General features: G+C 34.7%; 1 protein-coding gene across 2 annotated transcripts in view; it reads right to left on the reverse strand.

Annotated features, from left to right (window-relative positions):
• Positions 1–23,260, reverse strand: part of SHOC1 (shortage in chiasmata 1) — a 113,168-nt gene that overhangs the window by 12,579 nt on the left and 77,329 nt on the right. For both annotated transcript variants that reach the window (XM_054520443.2, XM_054520444.2), the window contains 9 exons: positions 19,237–19,341; positions 15,506–15,684; positions 14,158–14,230; positions 8,887–8,956; positions 7,596–7,774; positions 6,276–6,393; positions 4,777–4,888; positions 3,008–3,129; positions 865–958 (listed from right to left, as the gene is read on the reverse strand). In XM_054520443.2, the coding sequence (XP_054376418.1) occupies positions 865–958; positions 3,008–3,129; positions 4,777–4,888; positions 6,276–6,393; positions 7,596–7,774; positions 8,887–8,956; positions 14,158–14,230; positions 15,506–15,684; positions 19,237–19,341 (1,052 nt within the window). The remainder of the gene's footprint in view (positions 1–864; positions 959–3,007; positions 3,130–4,776; positions 4,889–6,275; positions 6,394–7,595; positions 7,775–8,886; positions 8,957–14,157; positions 14,231–15,505; positions 15,685–19,236; positions 19,342–23,260) is intronic.

The following is a 23,260-nucleotide window of genomic DNA, read 5'->3' on the forward strand; positions in this document are numbered from 1 at the left end:
CTATATGTGATGAATTGAAGTGGGGAAAGAGTAGAAAAGGGATATTAGTTAGGAAGCTACTTTAAAAATCCAAGTGTGAGGTGACGAAGGCCTGAATTTAGGCCTAGAAGAAGCAGAAGGAGAGACATACTCTAGAGATACTGCAGAGTTAAAAAGAAGACTTAGCTACTAATTAAATTAGAATAGTGATACCATAAACTAAGCTTGTGGGAGGATGAGAAGCTATGTTTTGGACATGTAGAGTTTGAGGTACTTGTTGGATATTCATGTGGAGATTCCCAGTAGTCTGCTAGAATATAGGTGCAGACCTTAAGAAATGTCAGGAAAAATTTAAGAGATATACTCAGAAATGAAAGCAAAATCTGTAGGAATCTCTAAGTCCATAAAGAAAAGAATGTAATGTGATAATGGAACAGTGCTGAGCCCTGAACTTGGACAAATGTCTAAATTTCAGAGCAGGACACTGAAAAAGGGGGCCAAGGAAAGAGACTGATTAGAGATCACCAATATATTACCCTAGTATATGTCTTAAGAGTTCCATTTACAGCAGATACAAGCTTAGTACATCTTTCATAAGGAACATTTTTAATCAAGGGATATTTATTTTTATTCATATCCTGCTATGTTTAGAAAACATCTGAGTAGTAATAAAGAGAAGAAACATGATTTTAAATTCATTAAATTAAAGCCTTTTGGAACAGAATAATGATAAAATGTTTATTAATTTGAAAACTATTCTTTATTTAGCTTTTAAACAGTTTTTAATTCATTTGCTTAACACTTTTTTCTCATTGGGCACTTAAGTTTGAGTATAATTTTGGTTTATAAAAAATACTTATGAAGAAACACATAGGAAAAGAATACCTTTACATCCAGTTCTTCAGAGTTTAACCCAAATGAAACCAAAGCTGCATAAATCAGTGCTAGGTGATGAAGTGTCTTTTCTGTAAGCGGATACCTACAAAGAATTATATTACTATATTTCTATTCATTTGATATCGGATTATATTTATTAAAAATTCATTTTGTTTTCCACATTTCATAATATTTTTAGAATAACCTAGCTAAGACAATACTAGTGTGGCAAATTTGTGGGTTTTTTTTTTTCCACTCTGTACTCTTGAAAAAACATCTCCGTCTCCATTCTTTAATAATACTGTCAAATCTACGGGATGCATGTGTGTTAGGGGAGGTGTGGGTTGTGGGAAGAACTTAACTCATCCCTTTCCTGACTCCAGGGATGGCTTTATGACCCAATCCTAGCCAACTAGAATACTCCATCCCCCTAGTCAAAGTAACAGGTTCAGACATGGACACATGACCAGAACCAGGATACATGGAATCCTCCCAGAGTTCCCTAAACTGTTAGAAAATGCATCTTTTTCTTTTCCTTCTGTGGTTACTAAGCAGGTCAGATGTAAGTGCTGAACGGTGGGTAGATATTTCTACTACCTTTACCCACTTTATGTACCCTAAGCAACAAAGAGGAAATTACTAGCTTATATTACGAAGAAGTCCAGAGGAAGCCATTGTTGGATCCTGGGACTCAAACAATACCATCAAGATAATGGCTCTCTTTATTTCTTGGCTCTTTCCTGTTTTGGATTCTTTCTTAGATTAGCTGTTTCCATATGAGAAGCTGATAAGAACACTGTGCCTAAACTGTTGACAAACAATGTAGTTTCTGTTGAACATCTGCTTTTCTTCTTAGAGTCTAGAACTTCGATTAAGTGCCAGGCAGAGGGTGCCTACTTGACCAGCCCTTAAAAAAAACCCTGGGCAATGTGTCTCTAATGAGCTGGTCTAGTAGAGAAAATTTTACAAGTGTTATAACTGTTTGTTGCTGAGGAAGTTAAGCACATCCTGTATGACTTTACTAGGAGAGGACTCTTAGAAGCTTCCTCCTAGTTTCCTCTGGACTTAGCCCCATGAGCTTTTTTCCTTTGCTGACTTTGCATTATAGGCTTTGTATTGTAACCTTGCACCGTAATAAATCATAGCCATGAATACAGCTATATACTGAGTCCTCCTAGCAAACTATCAAACCTAGTATGGTCTCAGGGACCCCTGACACTCAAACAAGAATTAATGGCATGAACACTAACGTAATTCAAACAATTTCTTTTGTATTTTCAGTTTTCCTAATTTGGTCAGTTGATTAAGATACTTCCTAAATGTTCTAATTCTCTAAAAATATGAATCTGAGATATCTAGAGGTCTGAAATCATTATATTTTATAATATATGATTGTGAATATTTATTCACTCTTTACATCTTGAATATAAAACTATCTCAGAATATTAGATAATTATTTTCATGAAAATCTGGGTAAAAATAAGTTTGAATCTCCTTTTATTCTCCCTTGTACCTCAATTGCACTACTAGAACCACAGGTAGACAGTAATCTAAAACAACTTTTAAAAATTTCCAAATAAGTTATTTATCCAGAACACTTCCAAGTTCCAGATAAAGCTTAAAATGCTTTACAAGAAAGTTCAAAGCTTAAAATGCTTTACGCCCTTTATTATTCTTCAAAATGAAGGTTTTAGACCAGAAATATTATTTTTCAGTTCTGGTAGAAGGGAAAAACCAGGCTAAATCACTTGGTAGAAGTTATTTGTTAATAGAAGGAGGAATAAAAACCAAGGTATTTAGACTCTTATATTCGAACTTATACCAACCTGATAACAAGTGTATACAAAAAATTTAGTACAGTAGTTCGACAGAAATCAGACAAGTCCAGAATTACAAAATAATAAAATACTTAAAGCAGCAATTCTTAGTGAGATGGGGGAGGGGAGGATGGCTTTCATAGAATGTCCAGGGAAACGTATCATCTCCAAAATTCAAATTTGTTTTCCTGTGATCATACCTCCAGCTTGAAAATCCTTGACTTAAAGCAAACTAGATGAGCACGCAGAAAATTGCATAGCCATTTCCATTCAAATAAGAGGACTTAGGCTTAAGAAATACGAACATAACTTTGGATGAAGAAATGTTTACCTACTCTGAATTTAATGTTTCTTTGGTATATAAAATTATCCAACAATATCTGTACTGTAATGATAATGCCATCAGCCTCATAATGATATTGTCTGATGCCTTCTCACAATTCAATTCTTCTAGATCCTATCAGAAAATAAAGAAAATGTAAAAAATTCATTAGGTTGAACAGTTATTATGAAATTATGTTATATTTCAAGAATCTATGACATATAAATAAGTTGAAAAGAGGCATGGGTATGAGCCCCCATTTCATGGAAAAATTAAAATCATGCAGGAAGTAGTAGGAGAAAAGCTACAGCAGACATAAAACACCTAATGACAGCTTCAGCAAGGAAGGCTCCTGAATCTCCCAAGGTCCTAGATATGAAGAAAGCAGCCTATGGAGTGCCCCTAGTTTGGCACGTCATAGGCTAGTCGAATTTTCTATTGCCTTCGGAATAATCAGATCCTAGTCCTTTGTGGATCCAAGTCCTTTGTGGACTAGGATCTGGTCACTCTAAAGGCAACAGAAAATATGTTTAAAACTTATGAGATAATGTGCACTGCATGGTTATTCAGAGGAGATGAAAAAGCAGCAGTTAATGGACTTTCTGGGAATCTCTACCTAATGGTATGGAATCTCCTTTTCCTTTAACATAAGTAATTTTTGATAGATTAAGGAATTCAAAAAATGACCTTCCTCTAACAATAAGTTATATAATTGGATTACAACAGTTTTGCCAGCCAGGCATGGTAGCTCATGCCTGTAATCCCAGCACTTTGGGAGGCTGAAGTGAGAGGATCACTTGAAGCCAAGAGTTCAAGACCACCCTGGGCAACATAGCACAACACTGTCCCTACAAAAAATTAAAAAGTTAGCTGGGTGCGATGGAGCACGCCTGTAGTCCCAGCTACTTGGGAGGCTGAGATAGGAGGATCACTCGAGCCCAGGAGTTCGAGGCTGCAGTGAGCTATGATCGTGTCATTGCACTCCAGGCTGGGCAATGGTGCGAGACCCTATCTCTAAAAACAAACAAACAAACAGTTTTGCCAAACAGAAAAATATTGTTTAAGAACTTTAAATATACAAGACACAGTATCTCTTAAAAATCTCTAATAGAGTTGTGTTTTTCCATCATATAATTCTTATAACATTTGCTTATCAAAACACATATTAGCCACTAATATATAGCAATATTTATATTGCATACCATCAAACCTGGTTTCTGCTCCCACTCCCACCTCAATAAATTAATTTCTTTTCAGTTGGTTCTCCAATCAAGCAAACATATCAGGGAGATTCACCCAAGAATTTATACATAGAAAATTCCAAACTATATGAATTTTTGAAGAGAAATTCTCTTTCTAAAATCTAGCTTACTTAGAGACAACTCCTACTTACACTGGAAATGCAATTAATGATTGGAAATTCAATATTATCAATCATCAATTAATACACTATCTCCTTGTAATAAAAGTGGCTGGAAATTGCTTTTTTAAAGCTTTCAATACTATAATTATTCTATAAATATACTTAAAATAGGTTAATATACAATATTAAATATTCTTTATTTGCCCTATCTTCTTAAAGTATGTTAAAAAGCTATAAGGCATCAGAGAAGTTTGATAATAGTCATTTTCCACAGTGATGATTTTAGCACTTGTGGCCCATTTGCAAAATTTAGAAGAAATCACTAATACAGTTAAGCTTCCTACAGAAAAGATAATAACAAATTACATAGCCATATATTTTAGTCTATTTTAGTTTATATATTTTCTACCTAGTTTTACCTGCAAAATTACAGCAGTGTGTTCATCAATTGTCACCACTGCATAACGCTCTGAACTTCCAAAGAGTTTCAATGACTCACTGCAGCCTCTCTCTACTAGTGAGATGTTATAGCTGTAAAATACAATATTCTTGAGTGAAAAAATGAAATGCTAATAAAATTATTTAAGAAAAGTTGTAGTTCCCTCCTGCATGTTAAGTTATTTGGATTTCTATGCTTTTTCTTTTACATGTCAATTTGTTCTACTTTATAAAATTTGAAGAATAAAGTTATGATTTATTCAGTATATAAAACAAATCAGCTGAGATGTGTGTTGCCTTAGGCATTGTGCTAAATGTTACTGCACGTAACACTTTTACAAATGTTTTGACCCATTTATTCCAGCTCTTTAAATAATAATTCATGAAATCAAAAAATTATGGGACTAAAATATTCTGCATTTATCAGAATTTCCTTTTTTTATTCCTTAAAAATGGCTTACATTTTAAGCACTTTTTATTTTTTTACTGTATATTGTTATTATTTTTAGAGACAGCTCTGTTGCCCAGCCTGGAGTGCAGTGGTGCTATCATGGCTCACTGTAGCCTTGAATTCCTGGGCTCAATCGAACCTCCCATCTCAGCCTCCTAAGTGGCTGGTACTACAGGTACATACCATCATGCCCTTAACTACCTTTTATAAGCTCATAGTTTCCTATGAATGCTCCACAGCCTTAATATATAAAAATTAAAGCATGGAACATACATCTGTATTTTAACTAAGGTAACAATACAATTATCTTTCCTTGATATGGAGCCCAAGGTCCAACATTCCTGTGACAACTTGTGTGTTATGATAAAGTGTTTTATGATTTTATAACATCTAATGTTGGTATGACCTTAGATCTAAAGATTTAAAACCTTGAGAATTCATTTAGAACTTCACAGTTCTGTTTCCCAGGCAGTAAAGTTCCCTAAACAAGAATACTCATTCTCAATATTATCAATGACTCAAAGACATGAACATATAATTCACAGAAAAAAGCATATAAAATGTTCATATTTGCTGGTAACAAAAGAAATGCAAGTAAAACATGAATTTAAACAATAATTAAATATTTTTTTGTCCATAAAACTGATATTACCAAAAAATATAATATTCAATAATTATGAGGATGTGGTATAGGGAAAGAAGTGTACATTGATATAAAGAAAACTTACATTGATATAAAACTCACATTGATAAAAAACTTGCATTGATATATACATTGATATAAATAAAAGAAAACTATTCTTTTGTGATATAATTCCAGGCTTAAATCACAGACACATGGAGACACATATACAGCATAATATGTAGCCTATCAAAATATATATATATATATACACACACACATACATATATATATATACACACACATACATATATATACACACACATACATATATATAATATATATATATATATATATATATATATATAATGTACGCTTTTGTTAAAATTGTGAAATCAATAACTTACTTGGATTCCAGCAGCTGAAGTATGTCTGGAGTATTAAGAAGTCCTTCAGATGCAAAAAACACATATGGAATCTGAATTTCCAAAAGAAAACCTCCAAATCTATCCAGGAAGGTGCTTCCTAAATAAGAGAAAATTTATAAATATTTCTCTTTTATTCTCATCTCCTAGTTCTTTCTCTTTTTTTTTACTAAACATGAGGATAAGTAGTAGTAGTATAAAAATAATATTCAGTGTAAAAAATTAGAAACAGAGTAAAGACAGGCTCGAAGAAGAAAATAAAAACTATGTTATCCTACCTAGAAATAAGTTAATAGAGTTTACTAATACCACTATACACTAAAAACAGAGTTTTGCATATATTTCCAGACTTTTTTCAGTATATTTTCTTGCTTATACTCACACATGCGCACTCACTTCAATAAAGAGAGAAAAAATAGGGTCACTCTCTACCTGAAATGTTGAAACTTGCTTTATTCACTTAAGTATATATTGGGCATGTGCTGTATTAAATATATACTGATTTACATAAAGATTTTAAATTATGTGCAATAACCCATAAGGAAAACATTTTACAGATCAATAAGGAAAGAATAAATACCTCAATAGATACATGGTCAAAAGATATACACAGGTAATTTATAAAAGAATAGTTACACAAGATCAATTCCAAATAAACCATTATGGTGACCGTATTTTTAGAAATGAGTTGGAATGTCTCAGAATCTATTTAGACTTCCCACTCATATTTGAGGTGAATAGAAAATAATTGATGGCAAGTACTGAGAGAGATGCACTCTCACATTGAGTGCATTTTATACTCAAAATGTATCAGATTCATGGATCTGAGAATTCACAGCCTTAGTCATGACTGACAAATACAAAGAAATAAAGTGATATATGAAGTGGTTTAGACTTTCTTCTAAGTATTTGTAGATAATTTGTTTTACACATTAAAATTTTCTGAATCAGTTAGCATACTATTACACAATTGTCCCCTAAAAATCAAAAAAATACTATTGCATAAAAGCCATCAGATTAAGATTGGATATAAATGTAATAAAATTGTGCTATTATAAGTAAAATTTAGAAGCTAGATAAGGGAATGAAAACATATAATTAGTAAAGCTTACTTTACAAATGAGGACTACGAGGTAAGAGACATTTAAAGGACTACCCCAGGTCACACAGATAGTGGTGGGGTTAGAGGTTGAACTCAAGGCTTCTAATGTCACAGCTTATTTTTATCTATAAATCATAAACAGAAAATAGAAAATTTTCATTCTAATAAAGCAAAAAAAGGATTTTGGTTTATATTCTTACTTTCTAAAACTGTGTCTGGAAGAATCACTTTAAAGGCCGTGTAAGGAATATTCAACTCTTTGCAGTGTTTAGTCCAACAAGAGTCTTCCACATAATTGTATTCCACCACAAATGAGAACTTACTCCAGGGGAAATCTGCTCCAATATATTGATTATGTACAACTACACAGGAACTTGTACTAAAGACAAAAGAGAGCCAAGAAAATGGCATTATACTTGTGGCATTATTTGCTTGGACTATTAAAAGATGACTGTTTTCTGGCTGTTCCATCCTTCTCTAATCTATGCCTCATCTTAGAAAGGCACTGGTGCGTTTTCTGTTGATTTGCTCTTCAATTGTGTCAATTTCTTTATATTTTTCTTCTTAATGATCATATATTTTTATACCAGGATATAAAAACCTGTAGCCTATTTCATATCGTCAAATGGGAGACAGCCTGATTTTATTACCTGAGTACTATCAATAACAGAAATCAGCGTGAAAAATCAGTCTTATTTTCTTACAAATATAAGGTCTTAATCTTAGATAATTACATAATAGGATATTATCTGGCAACTTTAAAATGGGATTTTTTTTTAATGGGCTTCATAAACAATTTAACAACAACAAAAAAGATGGACACTTAAATATCATAAATTTAGCTTTCTTTTCTCATAAAATCTCATAACATTTTCAAATCTCATAAAACATACCACCTACTATAATTAAAATTCTCAATTGCTGCTATCTAGAGCAATCTAGAAGTTAAAAAGTACCTATGTCCAGTTTTTATGGGCTTCTATTTGATTTACATTTTTTTAATTATTTGGATCCCAATATTTGAAAAAAATAATTTCTATGTAAAATGAGGCAAAATAAAGAGTTTTACACAATTCAACACTTGATTTATTATTAGCAGGCCCTCACTGAAAGAATTTCTAAAGGACATACTTCAGGAAGGAGAACCCTGAAGAAAGAAGATGTAAAAAACAATGCTGAGCAAAGAAACTGGTACAAATATACTCTAAATAGGCACTTCTGTACTATAATAACAATATTATTATTATTATTATTATTATTTGGGGATATTAAAATAAGATTGAATTAAATTTCTGGACACTAATAACATATAATACACAGGACAATGATCAGAATTAAAGTGCCCTATGTAAAGCATTTTTCAGGAAGAGGGTAGAGGCATTGCTTAATTTCAGATTTTGTTAAATTTTTAAAGTTAACTTCTAGGAAGATTTTGCTTTTCCTGTGAAACTGGTACGTTTGTTCCTCACAGATGAAGGAATGAATTTTTACCCCTTTAAAACACCTTCAGATTCCAGAAAATCTTTTCTTTCATTTGAATGAAGGACAGTCAGTGTTAAACCTGTTGGAAAAAAGAATAATTTTTTTCAGTGTCTTGTTCAGATACATATTTTTGGTATGTCATATATTTCACTACCATAAAAATGAATTAAAAATCTGTGAGTAACAAAACTGCTTAAAATACAATTTGCTAGATTATTTTTCTAAGTTTAGCATATCAGAAAGTTTGAACCATAACCAATATTTCTCTTGTGTGTATACATAGAGCATGGAAATTCTAAATTTATTATATAAAATAATAAAATTGATTAAAAACTTATTTTTGTTAATTTTTATTTTTATTTTTATTTATTTATTTATTTTTTGAGACAGAGTCTCGCTCTGTCGCCCAGGCTGGAGTTCTATGGTGGGATCTTGGCTCACTGCAACTTCCGCCTCCTGGTTGAAAGAATTCTGCCTCAGCCTCCCAAGTAGCTGGGATGACAAGTGCCTGCCACCACGCCCAGCCAATTTTTGTATTTTTAGTAGAGACAGGGTTTCACCATGTTGGTCAGGCTGGTCTTAAACTCCTGACCTCAAGTGAACCCCCGCCTCAGCCTCCCAAAGTGCTGGGATTACAGGCACAAGCCACCGCACCCCACAAAAACTTAATTTTAAAGTAAGCAAATTAAACACTCACCAGTCCTGTGCAGTTAATTTTATTTTGCTAAATATCAGGGTGGATATTATCTTTGTTCTCTAGCCAAAAATTTAAGTGATAACTAAATAAGAAACTGTATCTCAATGTAATAGGAATGCCTTTATTCTCTTTCTACTGAGTATTTAGAAGCAGAAGACTTATTGGGAACTGTTTCTTAGATTCACTCTTGCTTCTCATACTTTAAATTTCTGACTTTACTAATGTTTAAACAAAATATAATAAATTTCAAAATATTCTGTACCCATCCACACAATTTATTTTGGTAGACATGATTGATTCAAGAATAGCTAATTCTAGTTCGAATAAATTATATACTCTATTAGTGTATTTTTTCAACCATAAAGTTGACGAAGGTGTGATGTAATAATAATGAGAGTAATGGTTAATAATTTCATATAACTTTACTTGACATGACAATAGTTCTGGTAGCGATAAGAAGTGAGTACTGTTTCTGTTTTATAATTCATAAGGTGATTCTTCTATTTAAAACCTAATCTGGCCGGGTGCAGTGGCTCACGCCTGTAATCCCAGCACTTTGAGTGGCCAAAGTGGGTGGATCACCTGAGGTCAGGAGTTCGAGACCAGCCTGGCCAACATGGCAAAGCCCTGTCTCTACTAAAAAAATACAAAATTAGCTGGGCATGGTGGCGCAGGCCTGTAATTCCAGCTACTCGGGAGGGTAAGGCAGGAGAATGGCTTGAACCTGGGAGGCGGAGGTTGCAGTGAGCCGAGATCGCGCCATTGCACTCCAGCCTGGGCAACAAGAGTGAAACTCAAAAAAACAAAACAAAACAAAAAACAAAAAACAAACAAACCTAATCTGCTTAAATGATTGTATTAGCTATGATCCCAAAGCAGATTAATTACTTTGTAAGTGCAGTGCTAGATCTTACAAACGCATAGAAAACAGAACTACATTTTTACTTTCTAACACTAGGCAGAAAAAAAAAAGCCTCTCTTCCAGAAACTGAAGATAATTGCCATTCTGAAAAAGAGTAAAAACATCTTCCAGTTTATAGACTCAAAATTTTTGTGTCAGTAGACCTTGTTGAAATGAAAATAACAAGCTTAGTGATTACATAATCCTGAATGCCAAAAGAGACAGGAGTATTCAGCATGAAACCTAGATATGTGATACAGAGTAATAATCTGTCAATAAGGTTGACTATAGTCAGTAATAACTTAATTGTACATTTTAAAATAAAGAGTGTAACTGAGTTGTCTGTAACTCAAAGGATAAATGCTTGAGGGGATGGATGCCCCATTCTCCAAAATGGGCTTATTTCACATTGCATGCCTGTATCAAAACATGTCATGTACCTCATAAATTTATACACCTACTATGTTCCCACAAAAACTAAAACTAAAAAAAAAAATCTATCAGTGTATCTTCAGTAACATCAAAGGAGAAGTTGTCCCACTAAGTAGGTTTAAATATTCTTCTCTGTGGAGCAGGCATATTTCCTCAGGTTCTTCACAAAAACATTCCTTTGGTTATCCAAGTCCCCTTCTTTTACAGTGCAAACATTGCTCAGCATTTTCCTGACTTTTTAAAAAAATGTTTCCAATTACCCTGATAAAAATGTTTCCAATTACCCTGATTACAGACAACTGTGGTAGTCTCAGCCCCATAACTGTTAACTAGTTGCTCTAACATTTTGGTACTAGTAAGGATCTTATGAATTTGGTGGATACAAATCATCTTCCCAGGATTGGAAAACTGAATGAAATAATAAGATCCAAGTTTACAAATCTGGACTCTGGATATATGATAACTTCATCAAGAAATAGCACCTTATAAGACTCTGCTTGAGAGACCTTTCCATTCTCACATTACCATAATTTAAAATATTAGTTAACTTCCTGCACTAATGAGCAGATCTATGTTGCTATATTTGTATATTTCAGTTCAGTCCTTTTCACTAGTTTTAGTGTGTACTAGGTATATAGAGAGGCACTAATTGGCACATTCATTTGTTCAGTAAACTTTTATTGAGTGCCTTCTATGTTGTGGGCATTTTCCTGAGTGCTGGGAATACAAATTAGGGTATGATCTGAATCCCCCAAAAGCAGACATTTTAGTGAGGAAAACAAATAAGAGGATCATTTCTAAGGGTGATAACACCCTTATAGCCTGGGGTGGGAAGTGGTGCCTTAGAAGTATGCACATAATGGCCTGAGAGCACAGAGGAAAAGCATTGAAATCAAGCCTTCCTGAACAAATGTTTTAATTAATTTTTTAAAAATATGTAGGAGTTAGCTTCCTAACAAAGGGGGAAGAATATTCTTATAGCAGGAACAGGAGGTATAAAGGCATAGAGATACGAAACAGCATGATAGTTTGGTAAGGTAAGAGTAAAGAACTATTTTAGGAGATGAAGATGGCAAAAGATGCAGCTTATAGAGGGAAGAGAAATGGTAACCAAAGGGTGACATAGATTGACAGTGGTATTTTGTTTTATTTTTAAGAGTGAAGGGCTTAAACATTAAGGAAAAGAGTCATTAGAGAGAAAGGTTGGGCTAGGAAATAACTGATGGAAAAAAGTGCTTGAGACTGCAGGAGGAGATGGTATCCAAAGCACAAGTGAAAGATTGGTCTTCAAAGGGAGGTTCATTTCTATAGAGAAAAGAGGAAAGGATAAAGAACAGAGAGAAAGGCAGGTAAGTCTGTAAATGGTGATAGAGACAGGAGGCAGCCAATGGTCCCCCAGCAAAACCCCTCCTTCAAGCCTAAAACAGCCTGAAGGCTAAAAAACCAGACTGCCAGTCCTGGATGAAGCCCAGCCTTTCTTGACTGATTCTTTCTGAATAATGCCCACCTGTGCACTGGGAAGACGGGATGAGGCCTTGGGAAGTTCCTGCCGTTTGCAGGAGGGAGGATCCTGTCCTGTCCTCTTCCTGTTTGGTAACCTGGGATTCAATCTGTGAGATGGGGATCTATTAACAGGAACCCCTCTCACTTTGCTGAGTTTTTTCTTTTTCACCCAATAAATTCTGCTCTTCACCCTTCAAAGTGTCTGCGAGCCTAATCTTTTCTGGTCATGTGACAAGAGCCCGGTTTTTCTACAACAATGGTAGGGAAGGAAACTGAGGAGGACACTTAAATGATTAATGAAAATTAGAAGGCACAATTCCCTTCCAAAAAATGAAAGGATGGGTAACACAGTAGGGGTTTTTGGTATAGTCATTCGGAAAATAGGAGTGGAACTAAGAATATATAAAAAGATTGTTAAGACGTCTTAAGAGCCCAGGTAAATTTAGAGGGCATGAGTTTGTAGTACTAACAATCTATATGACTATGTGATTCTCTCCAATAGTGCTCAGCATCTCAGGTGTAGGAATAGAGAAGTTAAATGAATTGATTGATTCAGGGTTGAGGTTTAAATGAAAAGTACAATAGAAGCATAAGACTGATTAAAGTGATGGGTCAAATCACTGAGTCTGGAAAGAAAAGGAGATGAAACAAAAAAGTAGCTAGTGGATTATAGATCTCTAAGATGTTGAAGATCATGAAAGAGCTATAGGTATAGACAAAGAGCAATGTATCAGAATTTAAAGTTCAGAGGTAGGACAGTTCTGCATTATCACAAGTTCAATGGAATAGCCAAGGAACTGAAGATGAATATAATTTTTGTTGTGGAGGCCAATGAAACTATAAGACCAGGGTGTTGAATGAATCATTCACATTAGAAACATTAAAGACACCTAGAATAATGACAGGACTAGAAGTGTAAAGAATACCATGAGCTAGGTACACAATTGTCCACGGATGTTGGGAAATGACCAGGTGGTTAGTAGATGATGAGTGGTAGAGAATGGTATGGCAATATGGCACAGCCTCAAAGGTGGAGGAATAATGTTTTGAAAATGATAATGGAAAGCAAGAAATGGCTTTCTCATCTCTGTGAGGTATATATATGTAGAGAAAATTATCAGCTTTTATATGAGAGGAAGTAGTATCATGCGGAGAAAGTTGGGCTTCAGTTAAGACAAAGGAGATGAAGAATGAGAAGAGTTTGCATAACAAGCAATGGATTCTACAGCGCAAAGTGGAAAGGGTTGACAGAAGGGGCAGTAGTGGGTAGAAAAGTGTAGTAAGTGAGGAAAACAGACAAGAGAACTGAAGAACTGAGAGTTGAAGAATGATACTAAAATGAGAGTCCTAGGTTCAAATCCTGACTCCCTAACTACCTGTGAGATTTGGCATGCTACATCACCTTTAGCATGAACTTTAGTTTCTTTATTTGTAAAACTGGGTTAATAAAACCTATTCATAGAATTGTAAGTAGCTAATATTATTTAGCAACTAGTAGGCAATCAATAAAAGGTATCAATTATTAGTAATAACAAATACATATAAACACCTTGTAGTATGCTTATACTGAAAACTTATAGTCCAGACTGATTTAAAAGCTGGTTAGATCCCAATGAGTTATACACTTTCAAAGGGTGAATTTCATGCTATATTAATTATGTCTTAATTTTAAAAGCTGGTTAGATCAATACACTTTTATAAGTTCAAGCATTTGTTATCAAATGAAGCATAATTTAAAACTGCCTACCTTCTATTTTGTTAAGAATTTTAATGAGTAAATGTTTTTCACCATCTGAGTCCATTCTTATTATAATCAGTACCTAGTCAAAAATAAAAATTTCATATATATGTGAATGATTATTCTTTTTCACAGTTTTGATACAGTGACAAAATAACAAACTTCAATTGGTCCTATGAAACTAATGACAATAAGATTACAAAGCAAATATTTCTGTTGTAAAAGATGTCAATACTTAAACACAAGGAATATATTCTGGTAAGATCAAATATCAGTGAAGAAAATATTTTGGGGTAGGGCATTCTTAGCATTCTTCAAGTATCCTCACATATGTGACTATCAACACATAGGTTGTCTCTGTTAGTGTTAAATTCAACTCACACGTTTAAATTTGTTGGAAAAAACCCGTGATCTGCTGCTATATTTTGCTACTTACCATTACAGTTTTGTGGGGGAGAGGTGGGAGAGCAAATCAGTTTCAATTTAAAATTTCTCACTTAGATTAAATTATCTTAATGACTTAAGAAACTTATTACCCAAGAAACTATAAAGTTGCGGTTAAGAAATAAGAGGCACAGAGCGAAAAATCAGAAAAAGGCCACAGTTTATATCTGGATTTTTAGTGTAAACTATTTGAAATGCTTTTCTGCTTGATAAGATTTTAAAAAGCAATTTCTGTTAAAACTTCATTAATACAACGTTTATATGCTTGATGTAGGGTAGGCAAATAATTGTGAATATATTCCAAGGCATAAACTAAATGTTTGTTTTGGTGGAATCATATGAGATTCTGGCTCGGTATTTTAAAATAAATCATTGAGTTCTATTATTATGTATATGTTCATGGACTTATATAAGTACCAGACAAAATTTCTGACAATTGGAGAACCAACCCATAGGAAAACTATGCATAATAAAAATTAAAGTTTGTTTGTTTATTTATTTAGAGACAGGGTCTGGCTCTTTTGCCCAGGCTGGAGTGCAGTGGAACAATCATGGCTCACTGCAGCCTCACCCTCCTGGGCTCAAGAGATCCTCCCACCTCAGCCTCCCTAATAAGTGGAACTACAGGTGCACACCACCATGCCTGGCTAATTTAAAAATTTTTTTATAGAGACAAGGTCTCACTATGTTGCCCACACTGGTAAAGTATTTTTAAATTTGAGACATGAATAATGATGCAAATCATCCTTTCTATGGGTCTGATTCTGTTCTGTTACTGTATTCAAGGACTAAACCATAAAGGGATTAAGTAGTATAGACTACTTCATAATTTTAAAGTTAAATGCAAAAACGTATCTTACATCCAATTCTTACTTCAACTGATTATTTTACCTGCTTTATTCCAATACTTAACCTTAATTTGCTGTTGACTTTGCATCCAACTTAGTATCTGACATTGCAATTCTTGTATCTTGTAGTTGGTTTCAGGCTTTTTCCCCCTAATAAACTGTACAATCTCCAGCTGTCTCCAAATGTCACCCAAGTAGGGGCCTAAAATGCTGTTGTAGATATCTTTTGCCTTTGACAAATATCCTATTGAAGCAAAATTAGAAAAAAATTGCCTAAGTATTTGTTTTTTAAGAAACTCCGTGTTGAAAAAGGCTTAAAGAAAATAAGTCAAAGCAGAGACAGTTAAAATTTCCTTTAACTGTTTTCTGATTTTGATCAAAGATATTGACAAATAAAAACTAATAAAAACTTTAAAACTGAGTGAAGCTTAAAAATATGTACCACATATCTCTTTTTAAGCTGCATATATACATTAATATATGCTACACACTCTCTGAATATATAACCTATCCTGCCTCCTGGCTTGTTGAATGCTATTGCACTCTTCTTCAATCCCAGGATCTATATTTACATGGAAGTCCTGTTGAAGTGCTACTTAAGTGGAATTTTCTTGGTATTTTATCTGTACAACTTTTGTACTTGATATCTGCTTATTTATGTATATCACTTAGCCTATAAGCTCTTTCAGGGTAGAACATGTGGTATTTATACATATTTAATTCATATGGCTGCTAAAACAGCAGTGCCTAATTCAGGCTCACTAAGGGCATTTTTAAACACAGATTCATCCTTGAACGTTCATATTCAGTACATCTAGATTATGTTCTAATGATTTCTATGTCTAAAAAGCTCTCCATGTGATTCTGCTGAATTTCACCAGAGTTACCACCAGAGCACCTGGCATGGTAACTTACATAGATCAGGTGTTTAATGAATATTTGGGTAACAAATGAAATAATAAATTTAAAAAATTTAATGTCTATGTACAAGTTTTATGTATGTATGCATATTAATTCTATTTTTATATTAAAATTGCTAGACTGATGGGCAGCTTAGAGACTGACTTATGTTCTTTCTGCCTTCTCATCTTCAGACCTCCTCCTGATTCTCCATATTGCCATGAGAATTAACCTTTTGAAAAATAAATGTAATCCAGTAGCATCCCTGAAATTCTTTTGTGTAGCTTAAAGGGCTCTCCATGATTTGGCTTTTTCTTATTTCTCCAGGCCTAGCTCCTGTTTGCCTTCTACCTTGTCCTCTTCAATCTAACCACATGGAACTGTTGGCAACATTTCCACTGGTACATTCCTCTGGGCTCTTAATTCTGCCTAGAATAGTCTTTTATACTGTATCTACTTGGCAAACTTCTACTTATTTTTTTTAAAACATATTCATCTTAAGGATAATAGTCTCCATCCTTCGTGCCACTACCATATATCTCTGTTGTAATACCTATCACATTCCATAATAAATACTGAATTTATTTCTGGGTTAAAGCCCAGAAGAGAAACTCTGTTATTTGAACCTAGAACTCACTACCTTGCCAGCTTGGGAGAGGGAGCAAACTGGAAGCTAGGAGAAAACACAGAATTCTGGCAGCCAGACCTCCATGGATTTTTTTTCCTCTGCCATTATACGGAGAGAAAGAAAGGACAACCTAACTTGATCTTGGCTTTCAAGAGGTATAGAGGAAAGAGAAAGCCCTCTACTAAAAATGACCAAAGCAACTAGATTATTCATATGGCTTGATCCCTGGAGATTAAGACGTTAGTTTTCCAGCAAGAATCTTACTTTTATGGTATTCCTTGAGGTAGATAAATAGTAATGCCAAAGTATGATTTAGTAAATGCATTTCTTAGAGGAACAGAAAGAATTCAGTCCAAGTATAAAGCTCTCAGTGGTCTCACTTAACTAGGGTAAATTATAGACTACACTACTTAAAGATAAATATTGTTTAAGCCAACCTTCATAAATATTCTTTCTTTCTTTTTTTTTTTTTTTTTGAGACGGAGTTTCACTCTTTTTGCCCAGGCTGGAGTGCAATGGCGCAATCTTGGCTCACTGCAGCCTGCGCCTCGCGGGTTCAAGTGATCCTTCTGCCTCAGCCTCCTGAGTAGCTGGGACTATAGGTGTGCACCACCACGCCAGGCTAATTTTTGTATTTTTAGTAGAGGCAGGGTTTCACCATGTTGGCCAGGCTGGTTTTGAACTCCTGACCTAAGGTGATCCACCCACCTCAGCCTCCCAAAGTGCTGGGATTACAAGCATGAGCCATGGCACCCAGCCCATAAATATTATTTATTTAATCCAAGGCTTTAGTAAGTATTGAGCATACCGTACTTGGCTAGATTATGCACTTGACCAAGTATTATTACTAAACTACAGCTACCTTTAGAAAGCCCAACCTTTAGAAAAGAACATGCTGTTCTTTCCTTCTTCAATTAAACCACTTGAGTGTTCATACTGGACCAGGTTGTCTTATCTCCATCCTCAGACAAGTAAGGATTAGGGGCTAAGAACCCTACTTTACAGTACCTAAACAAGCATAAGTGTGTAGTGTCACATGCCCTTTTATTTAGTCACCTGACTTCATTGTGCTTCTCAGCTTCTATAATAGATTGCTAGCTCTACAAACAGTGAAACTGGTTATTACTCATGATATTAAAACAGAATTTCAGAATCTAGAATATCTCAGGTCCCACTGCTTTAGAGGGAGTACATTTATGATTCACTGCTGCTCAATATTTACCAAAACTTTGGATTAGAAAAATAATATTTATGTCTGGATCATAAATAAGAGAAAATGTCTGGGTCTTAGATCGGAGGAAATTTGTTTTTACTTTATGTTTGAAATAGGTTCTGGGAACTCTAAATTATAAAACATAATTCCATAAACATACCATTATTAAACAAGTCTAGGCCAGGTGTGGTGGCTCACGCTTGTAATCCCAGCCCTTTGGGAGGCCAAGGCAGATGGATCACCTGAGGTCAGGAGTTCAAGTGCAGCCTGGCCAACATGGTGAAACCCTGTCTCTACTAAAAATACAAAATTAGCCAGGCATGGTGGCGGGTGCCTGTAATTCTAGCTTCTTGGGGGGCTGAGGCAGGAGAATGGCATGAACCCAGGAGGCAGAGGTTGCAGGTTGCAGTGAGATCACACCTCTGCACACCTACCTGGGCAACAAAGCAAAACTCTGTCTCAAAAAAAAAAAAAAAAAAAAGTCTAAATAATCTTGCAATAAGGGACCTAAAGCAGTAATGTAGTAAGACAGACATTTTAATTTTGATAGGTTATAAAAAATTCCAAAATCTTAGAAATTTCCAATATGTTCAAAATAGTTTGATTTTATTACCCAAGTAATTCATATACTAATATAGACATGACTAAAAAAGAAATTGCAAAAGATCTTACTCCTTATAGTTATATTTTACATAGCAAAGACTCAAAGCCACAAACATGCAACGAGGACCCAAAATGTTTATGGCAAAATGTCAAATCTGAATTTAAAAAGTCATGCCTGATAATGATTATACAATCAAATCTGCTAGATTAGAGAATCCTAAACCTATTTTTCTAGGTGATGATAGTGTTTAGGACAATTTCTTTTAATGAATACAAGCAGAATAAAATGTATATATTTCATTAGAATTATGTCAAAATGTATGTAATGCTTAATATAATAGAAACGAAGGCTACATCATTTCATATAAGGTGTATCTTTTTCAGAAAAGTAAGTTATTTCAGATGAAATATTTAATAGGAAGAAAAGAGGAAATAAAATATTCCCCACCAACCCAGTGCTGTGTCCAAGCTGCATGTTAAAAGGACATCTCTAATTGTTACCAGAAGATGTAAGACAGCAGCATGCTTGAAAGTCATTTCTCTTTCATCAATTGTACCTAAGTAAGCAAAAATATATTTTAAAACATAGACTATATATTACAGTTTTAGAATATGTATCAGAATCTGCCTAATAATGGGAGCTAACATTCATTATTGAGTGCTTACTATATGCCAGGCTGTATATAAGCTGGCTATTTCATTGAATCCATAACAATAATCCCACCAGACAAGTTTATTATGATCCAAATTTTATGAATGAGGAAACAGTATTAATGAGGTTAAGTAACTGTCCAAGGTCAGTTAGTGAGTAAATGGTAGAGCTGTCATTTAAACTCAGCTAACCTGAGAATTCATGCCCTTGTTGCTTCCAAAGAATATTCAGTTATTTCTACTCCTATTGGGAAAAAGAGTCAATGATTCCCAGTTATGAAACAAGAATAAAAATAAATTCATAACTTGCCAACTGATTAAGATAAAAGTAGAGGATCATAACATGAAGAAATAGCTTGAAATGGAGGTAGACACCTAGGAATATTTATTCAAAGGTATAACTCAAACAAGAGATAAACTCACAGGGACAGGCTAATTGCCTAATTGTGTTCCATTTAGTTCCAGAGCTTTTTTGAATGATAGATTGGATTTTTCTGCATATAAAAGTGAGACCAAGAAGATGGGATTCTAGACCCCCTGCCCCAATTTAACCAGAGAAGCTCTACTTTTCTTTTTCATATATTGGGATCTCATGAAATATTTATTTGAACAAAGAATTCTGCTAAAAAGTTTGCAAATTGATGATCTATTCAATGAAGATCAAGGCAAATGTGTAGTAGGGAATTAACAGACAACAGGAAAGCCAATTATGGGTAGTATATTCAACCCCTAGAAGGACTTATGGGAACAAGTCAATCATGACCTGCAAGAGATGAGAATAGGGTAGAGAAAACATATTTGGGGAATTGGAAATGTAAAAATGCTTGGAAAATGGAGTACATACTAGGAAACTAGTTGTAGGAAATGGTCTGACTTCTTTTAGTCTAGGTTTACTTAATCGTTACTTGTAGGCTTAGTTTTATCTCAATTCTGGGACCAATGAAAGAATATTAAGTATAACAACTATTCACTTGCTCGGGATTAATGCAATATTATTCCAATTGGATACCCAAAACCATGTCCCTTTTTTGTCCTCTATTATACTTCATACATACTTATGCTGTATATTTTATAATAATCATCATTCTGCTCAATGATGTTCAAAGCCTTTAGAAGCTCAACCCATATTCAGCTAATTTAAAACCTGAGAATTACAGGACTGAAACTATAACCAGAACACATGAGTTTTTATTTTATGTAAGTCTTGTCTGCTATCATAAAGGCCAGTTTGCTGACAATTGTTCTTTTCTATCCAGTATAATCATTACCAGAATGCCAGCTCCCCAAAGTGTTGACCTTGATGCCTTTCTGTGGCTCAGGTATTTCAAGTAGTAAACTATGGATTAACACCTTCCTCTCAGATCAGGTATTCTATCTCAGTAATACTACTGTGACCTCGAGGTTTTGGTGACTAAAATGTTGCTCCCCTCAAAGGCTGGGCACTCTATATGGAAGAAGATTAGATTCAACTTTTTTTTCATTTGTAAAAGAGAGTTAACCTTTAAAAAAATATATAGGACATCTAAGTTTAATGAATTTAGAAAACAGACTTTAAAAATAAATTAAGTAGATTCCAGGTAAGATGGAGTAAGTATACTCCACCCTGTCTCTTCCATTGAATACAACTATAAACACAAAACAGAATACATGAAACAGCTATCTGAAAACTCTAAAAGGTAAATGGTAGCAAGTGGACTGGGGAAGGAGATCAGATTTCAAAATGCCACCAAACAAGTGGTGAGTTTCCTATTTTTTCCGCTTCTTGTATTTACTGGCTTAGACTAAAGCAGCCCAAGGCCCAGAAGTGATTACCACCATGTGGACAGAAAGAACTCTAAGAGAAGTCCTCATTTTGTCTAATATAGAAAACTAGGTTGATGTTTTTTTGCTTTCAGAATTTTCAAAATGTTAACTCATTGTCTTTTCATTTATATTATTTATGTCAAAAAATCCCACGTCACCCTTATCTTTGCTTCCTGCATGTGGCATGTCTTTTTGTTCCTCTGGCTCCTCCTACAGTTCTCTTTTTATTATTGGCTTTGAGCAATTTGATTATGTGGACCTTCTTTGAGTCTCTTGTACTAAGTATTCATTGAGATTTTTGTATCTGTGGGTTTGTAGTTTTCATTAAGTTTAGAAAGATTTCAGTCATTATTTCTTCAAATATTTTTTCCATTTACTCTCTTTTCTCCTCTCTTTTGAGAGGAGAATTCTTTTGAGAATGCTAATTACAGTATGTTAGGCTACTACTTTAAGTTGTTCCACAGCCTACTGATGCTCTTTTCTTTTATTTCTTTTTCATTCTTTCACGCTTTACAGTTTTTGCAGTGATTATTTCTATTGCTGTGCTTTCAAGTTAACTAATTATTTCTTCTGCAATATTTAATCTGCCATTAATCGCATCCACTATATTTTTCATCTCATGCATTGCGGTTTAGTCTCTAGAAGTTTGATCTAGGTCTTTTTAAATGTCTCTGATTTTCAAACATACAGAAAACAGTAATAAGAAGTGTCAGTGTCCTTTTCTGGTCATTCTAATGTCTTTGTTGATTCTGGGTTTGTTTTGATTTATTGTTCTCATTATGGATTGTACTTTCCTGCCTCTTTGTATACTTCATGATCTTATTGGATGCCAGACATTGTGACTGTTACCTTGTTGGGTATTCTTGTATTCATATCAATCCTCTTGTGCTTTATGATGGGATGCAGCTAAGTTCCTTGGAGATAGTTTGATCCTTGGGGTATTGCTTTGTGATTTGTTAGGCAGGTTCAGAGCAGTGCTAAGTCTAGGGATAATTATCCCCCACTACTGAGGCAAGATTTTTCTGAGTACTCTCCTTAATCCTCTATGAATTACAAGTTTTTCTAGTCTAGCTGGTGGGAACAGCCACTATTCCTGCCCTGTGTGAATGCAGCATAGTAGTCCCTCTAGTCCTTTCAGATGGTTTGTTTCTCCAACTCCAGGTAGTTTCCTCACATATATTCTTTGTTTGTTTTTGTTTTTGTTTTTGTTTTGAGATGGAGTCTCACTCTGTCGCCCAGGCTGGAATGCAGTGGTGTGATCTCAGCTCACTGCAACCTCTGCCTCCCAGGTTCAAGCGATTCTCCTGCCTCAGCCTCCCAAATAGCCAAGATTACAGGTGCCCGCCACCACACCAGGCTAATTATTGTATTTTTAGTAGAGATGGGGTTTCACCATGTTGGCTAGGCTGGTCTCGAACTCCTGAACTCAGGTGATCCATCTGCCTTGGCCTCCCAAAGTGCTGGGATTACAGGCATGAGTCACTGTGCCTAGCAACCTCACATATATTCTTTGATCAATCATCTGCTGAATACTCGAGGGAGAGGCTCTGCACAATTCTATACTCTCTGTGCGAAGCTCTCTGCTCTCTAACATTCTATTTTGAATTCTTATCTGTCTTGGCCTCCCTGGACTCTTACCTCCTGTTTCCTCAACTTAAATTGTCTACCAGGCTCTGCCTCAGGTAACTCTCCCTACACCATGGCCTGGCAATTCTTTCAAGGCAGTTAGCTAGGGTGATGGTAGGGCTCATTTCACTCATTTCCTCTCTCTCAGGAACCACTGTTCTTCATTGCCTGATGTCCAGGGTCTTAAAAACTGGTTTACTGTATTTTGTCTTTGTCTTTTTTGTTGTTATTTCTGGTAGGAGGGTAAATCTAGTCCCTGTTACTCCATCTTGGCAGAAATAAAAAGTCTAGGATTGACTTTAATTAATCTAGTTTTTGACCTTTTTTGGGAGGAGACTGAGTGGTTCATATGCTGACAATAGTAAAGTTAATTTAGTTTCTGGAATAGGAATCTGT

This window comes from Pongo abelii, chromosome 13, assembly GCF_028885655.2.
Source record: "Pongo abelii isolate AG06213 chromosome 13, NHGRI_mPonAbe1-v2.0_pri, whole genome shotgun sequence".
Taxonomy (NCBI): Eukaryota; Metazoa; Chordata; class Mammalia; order Primates; family Hominidae; genus Pongo; species Pongo abelii.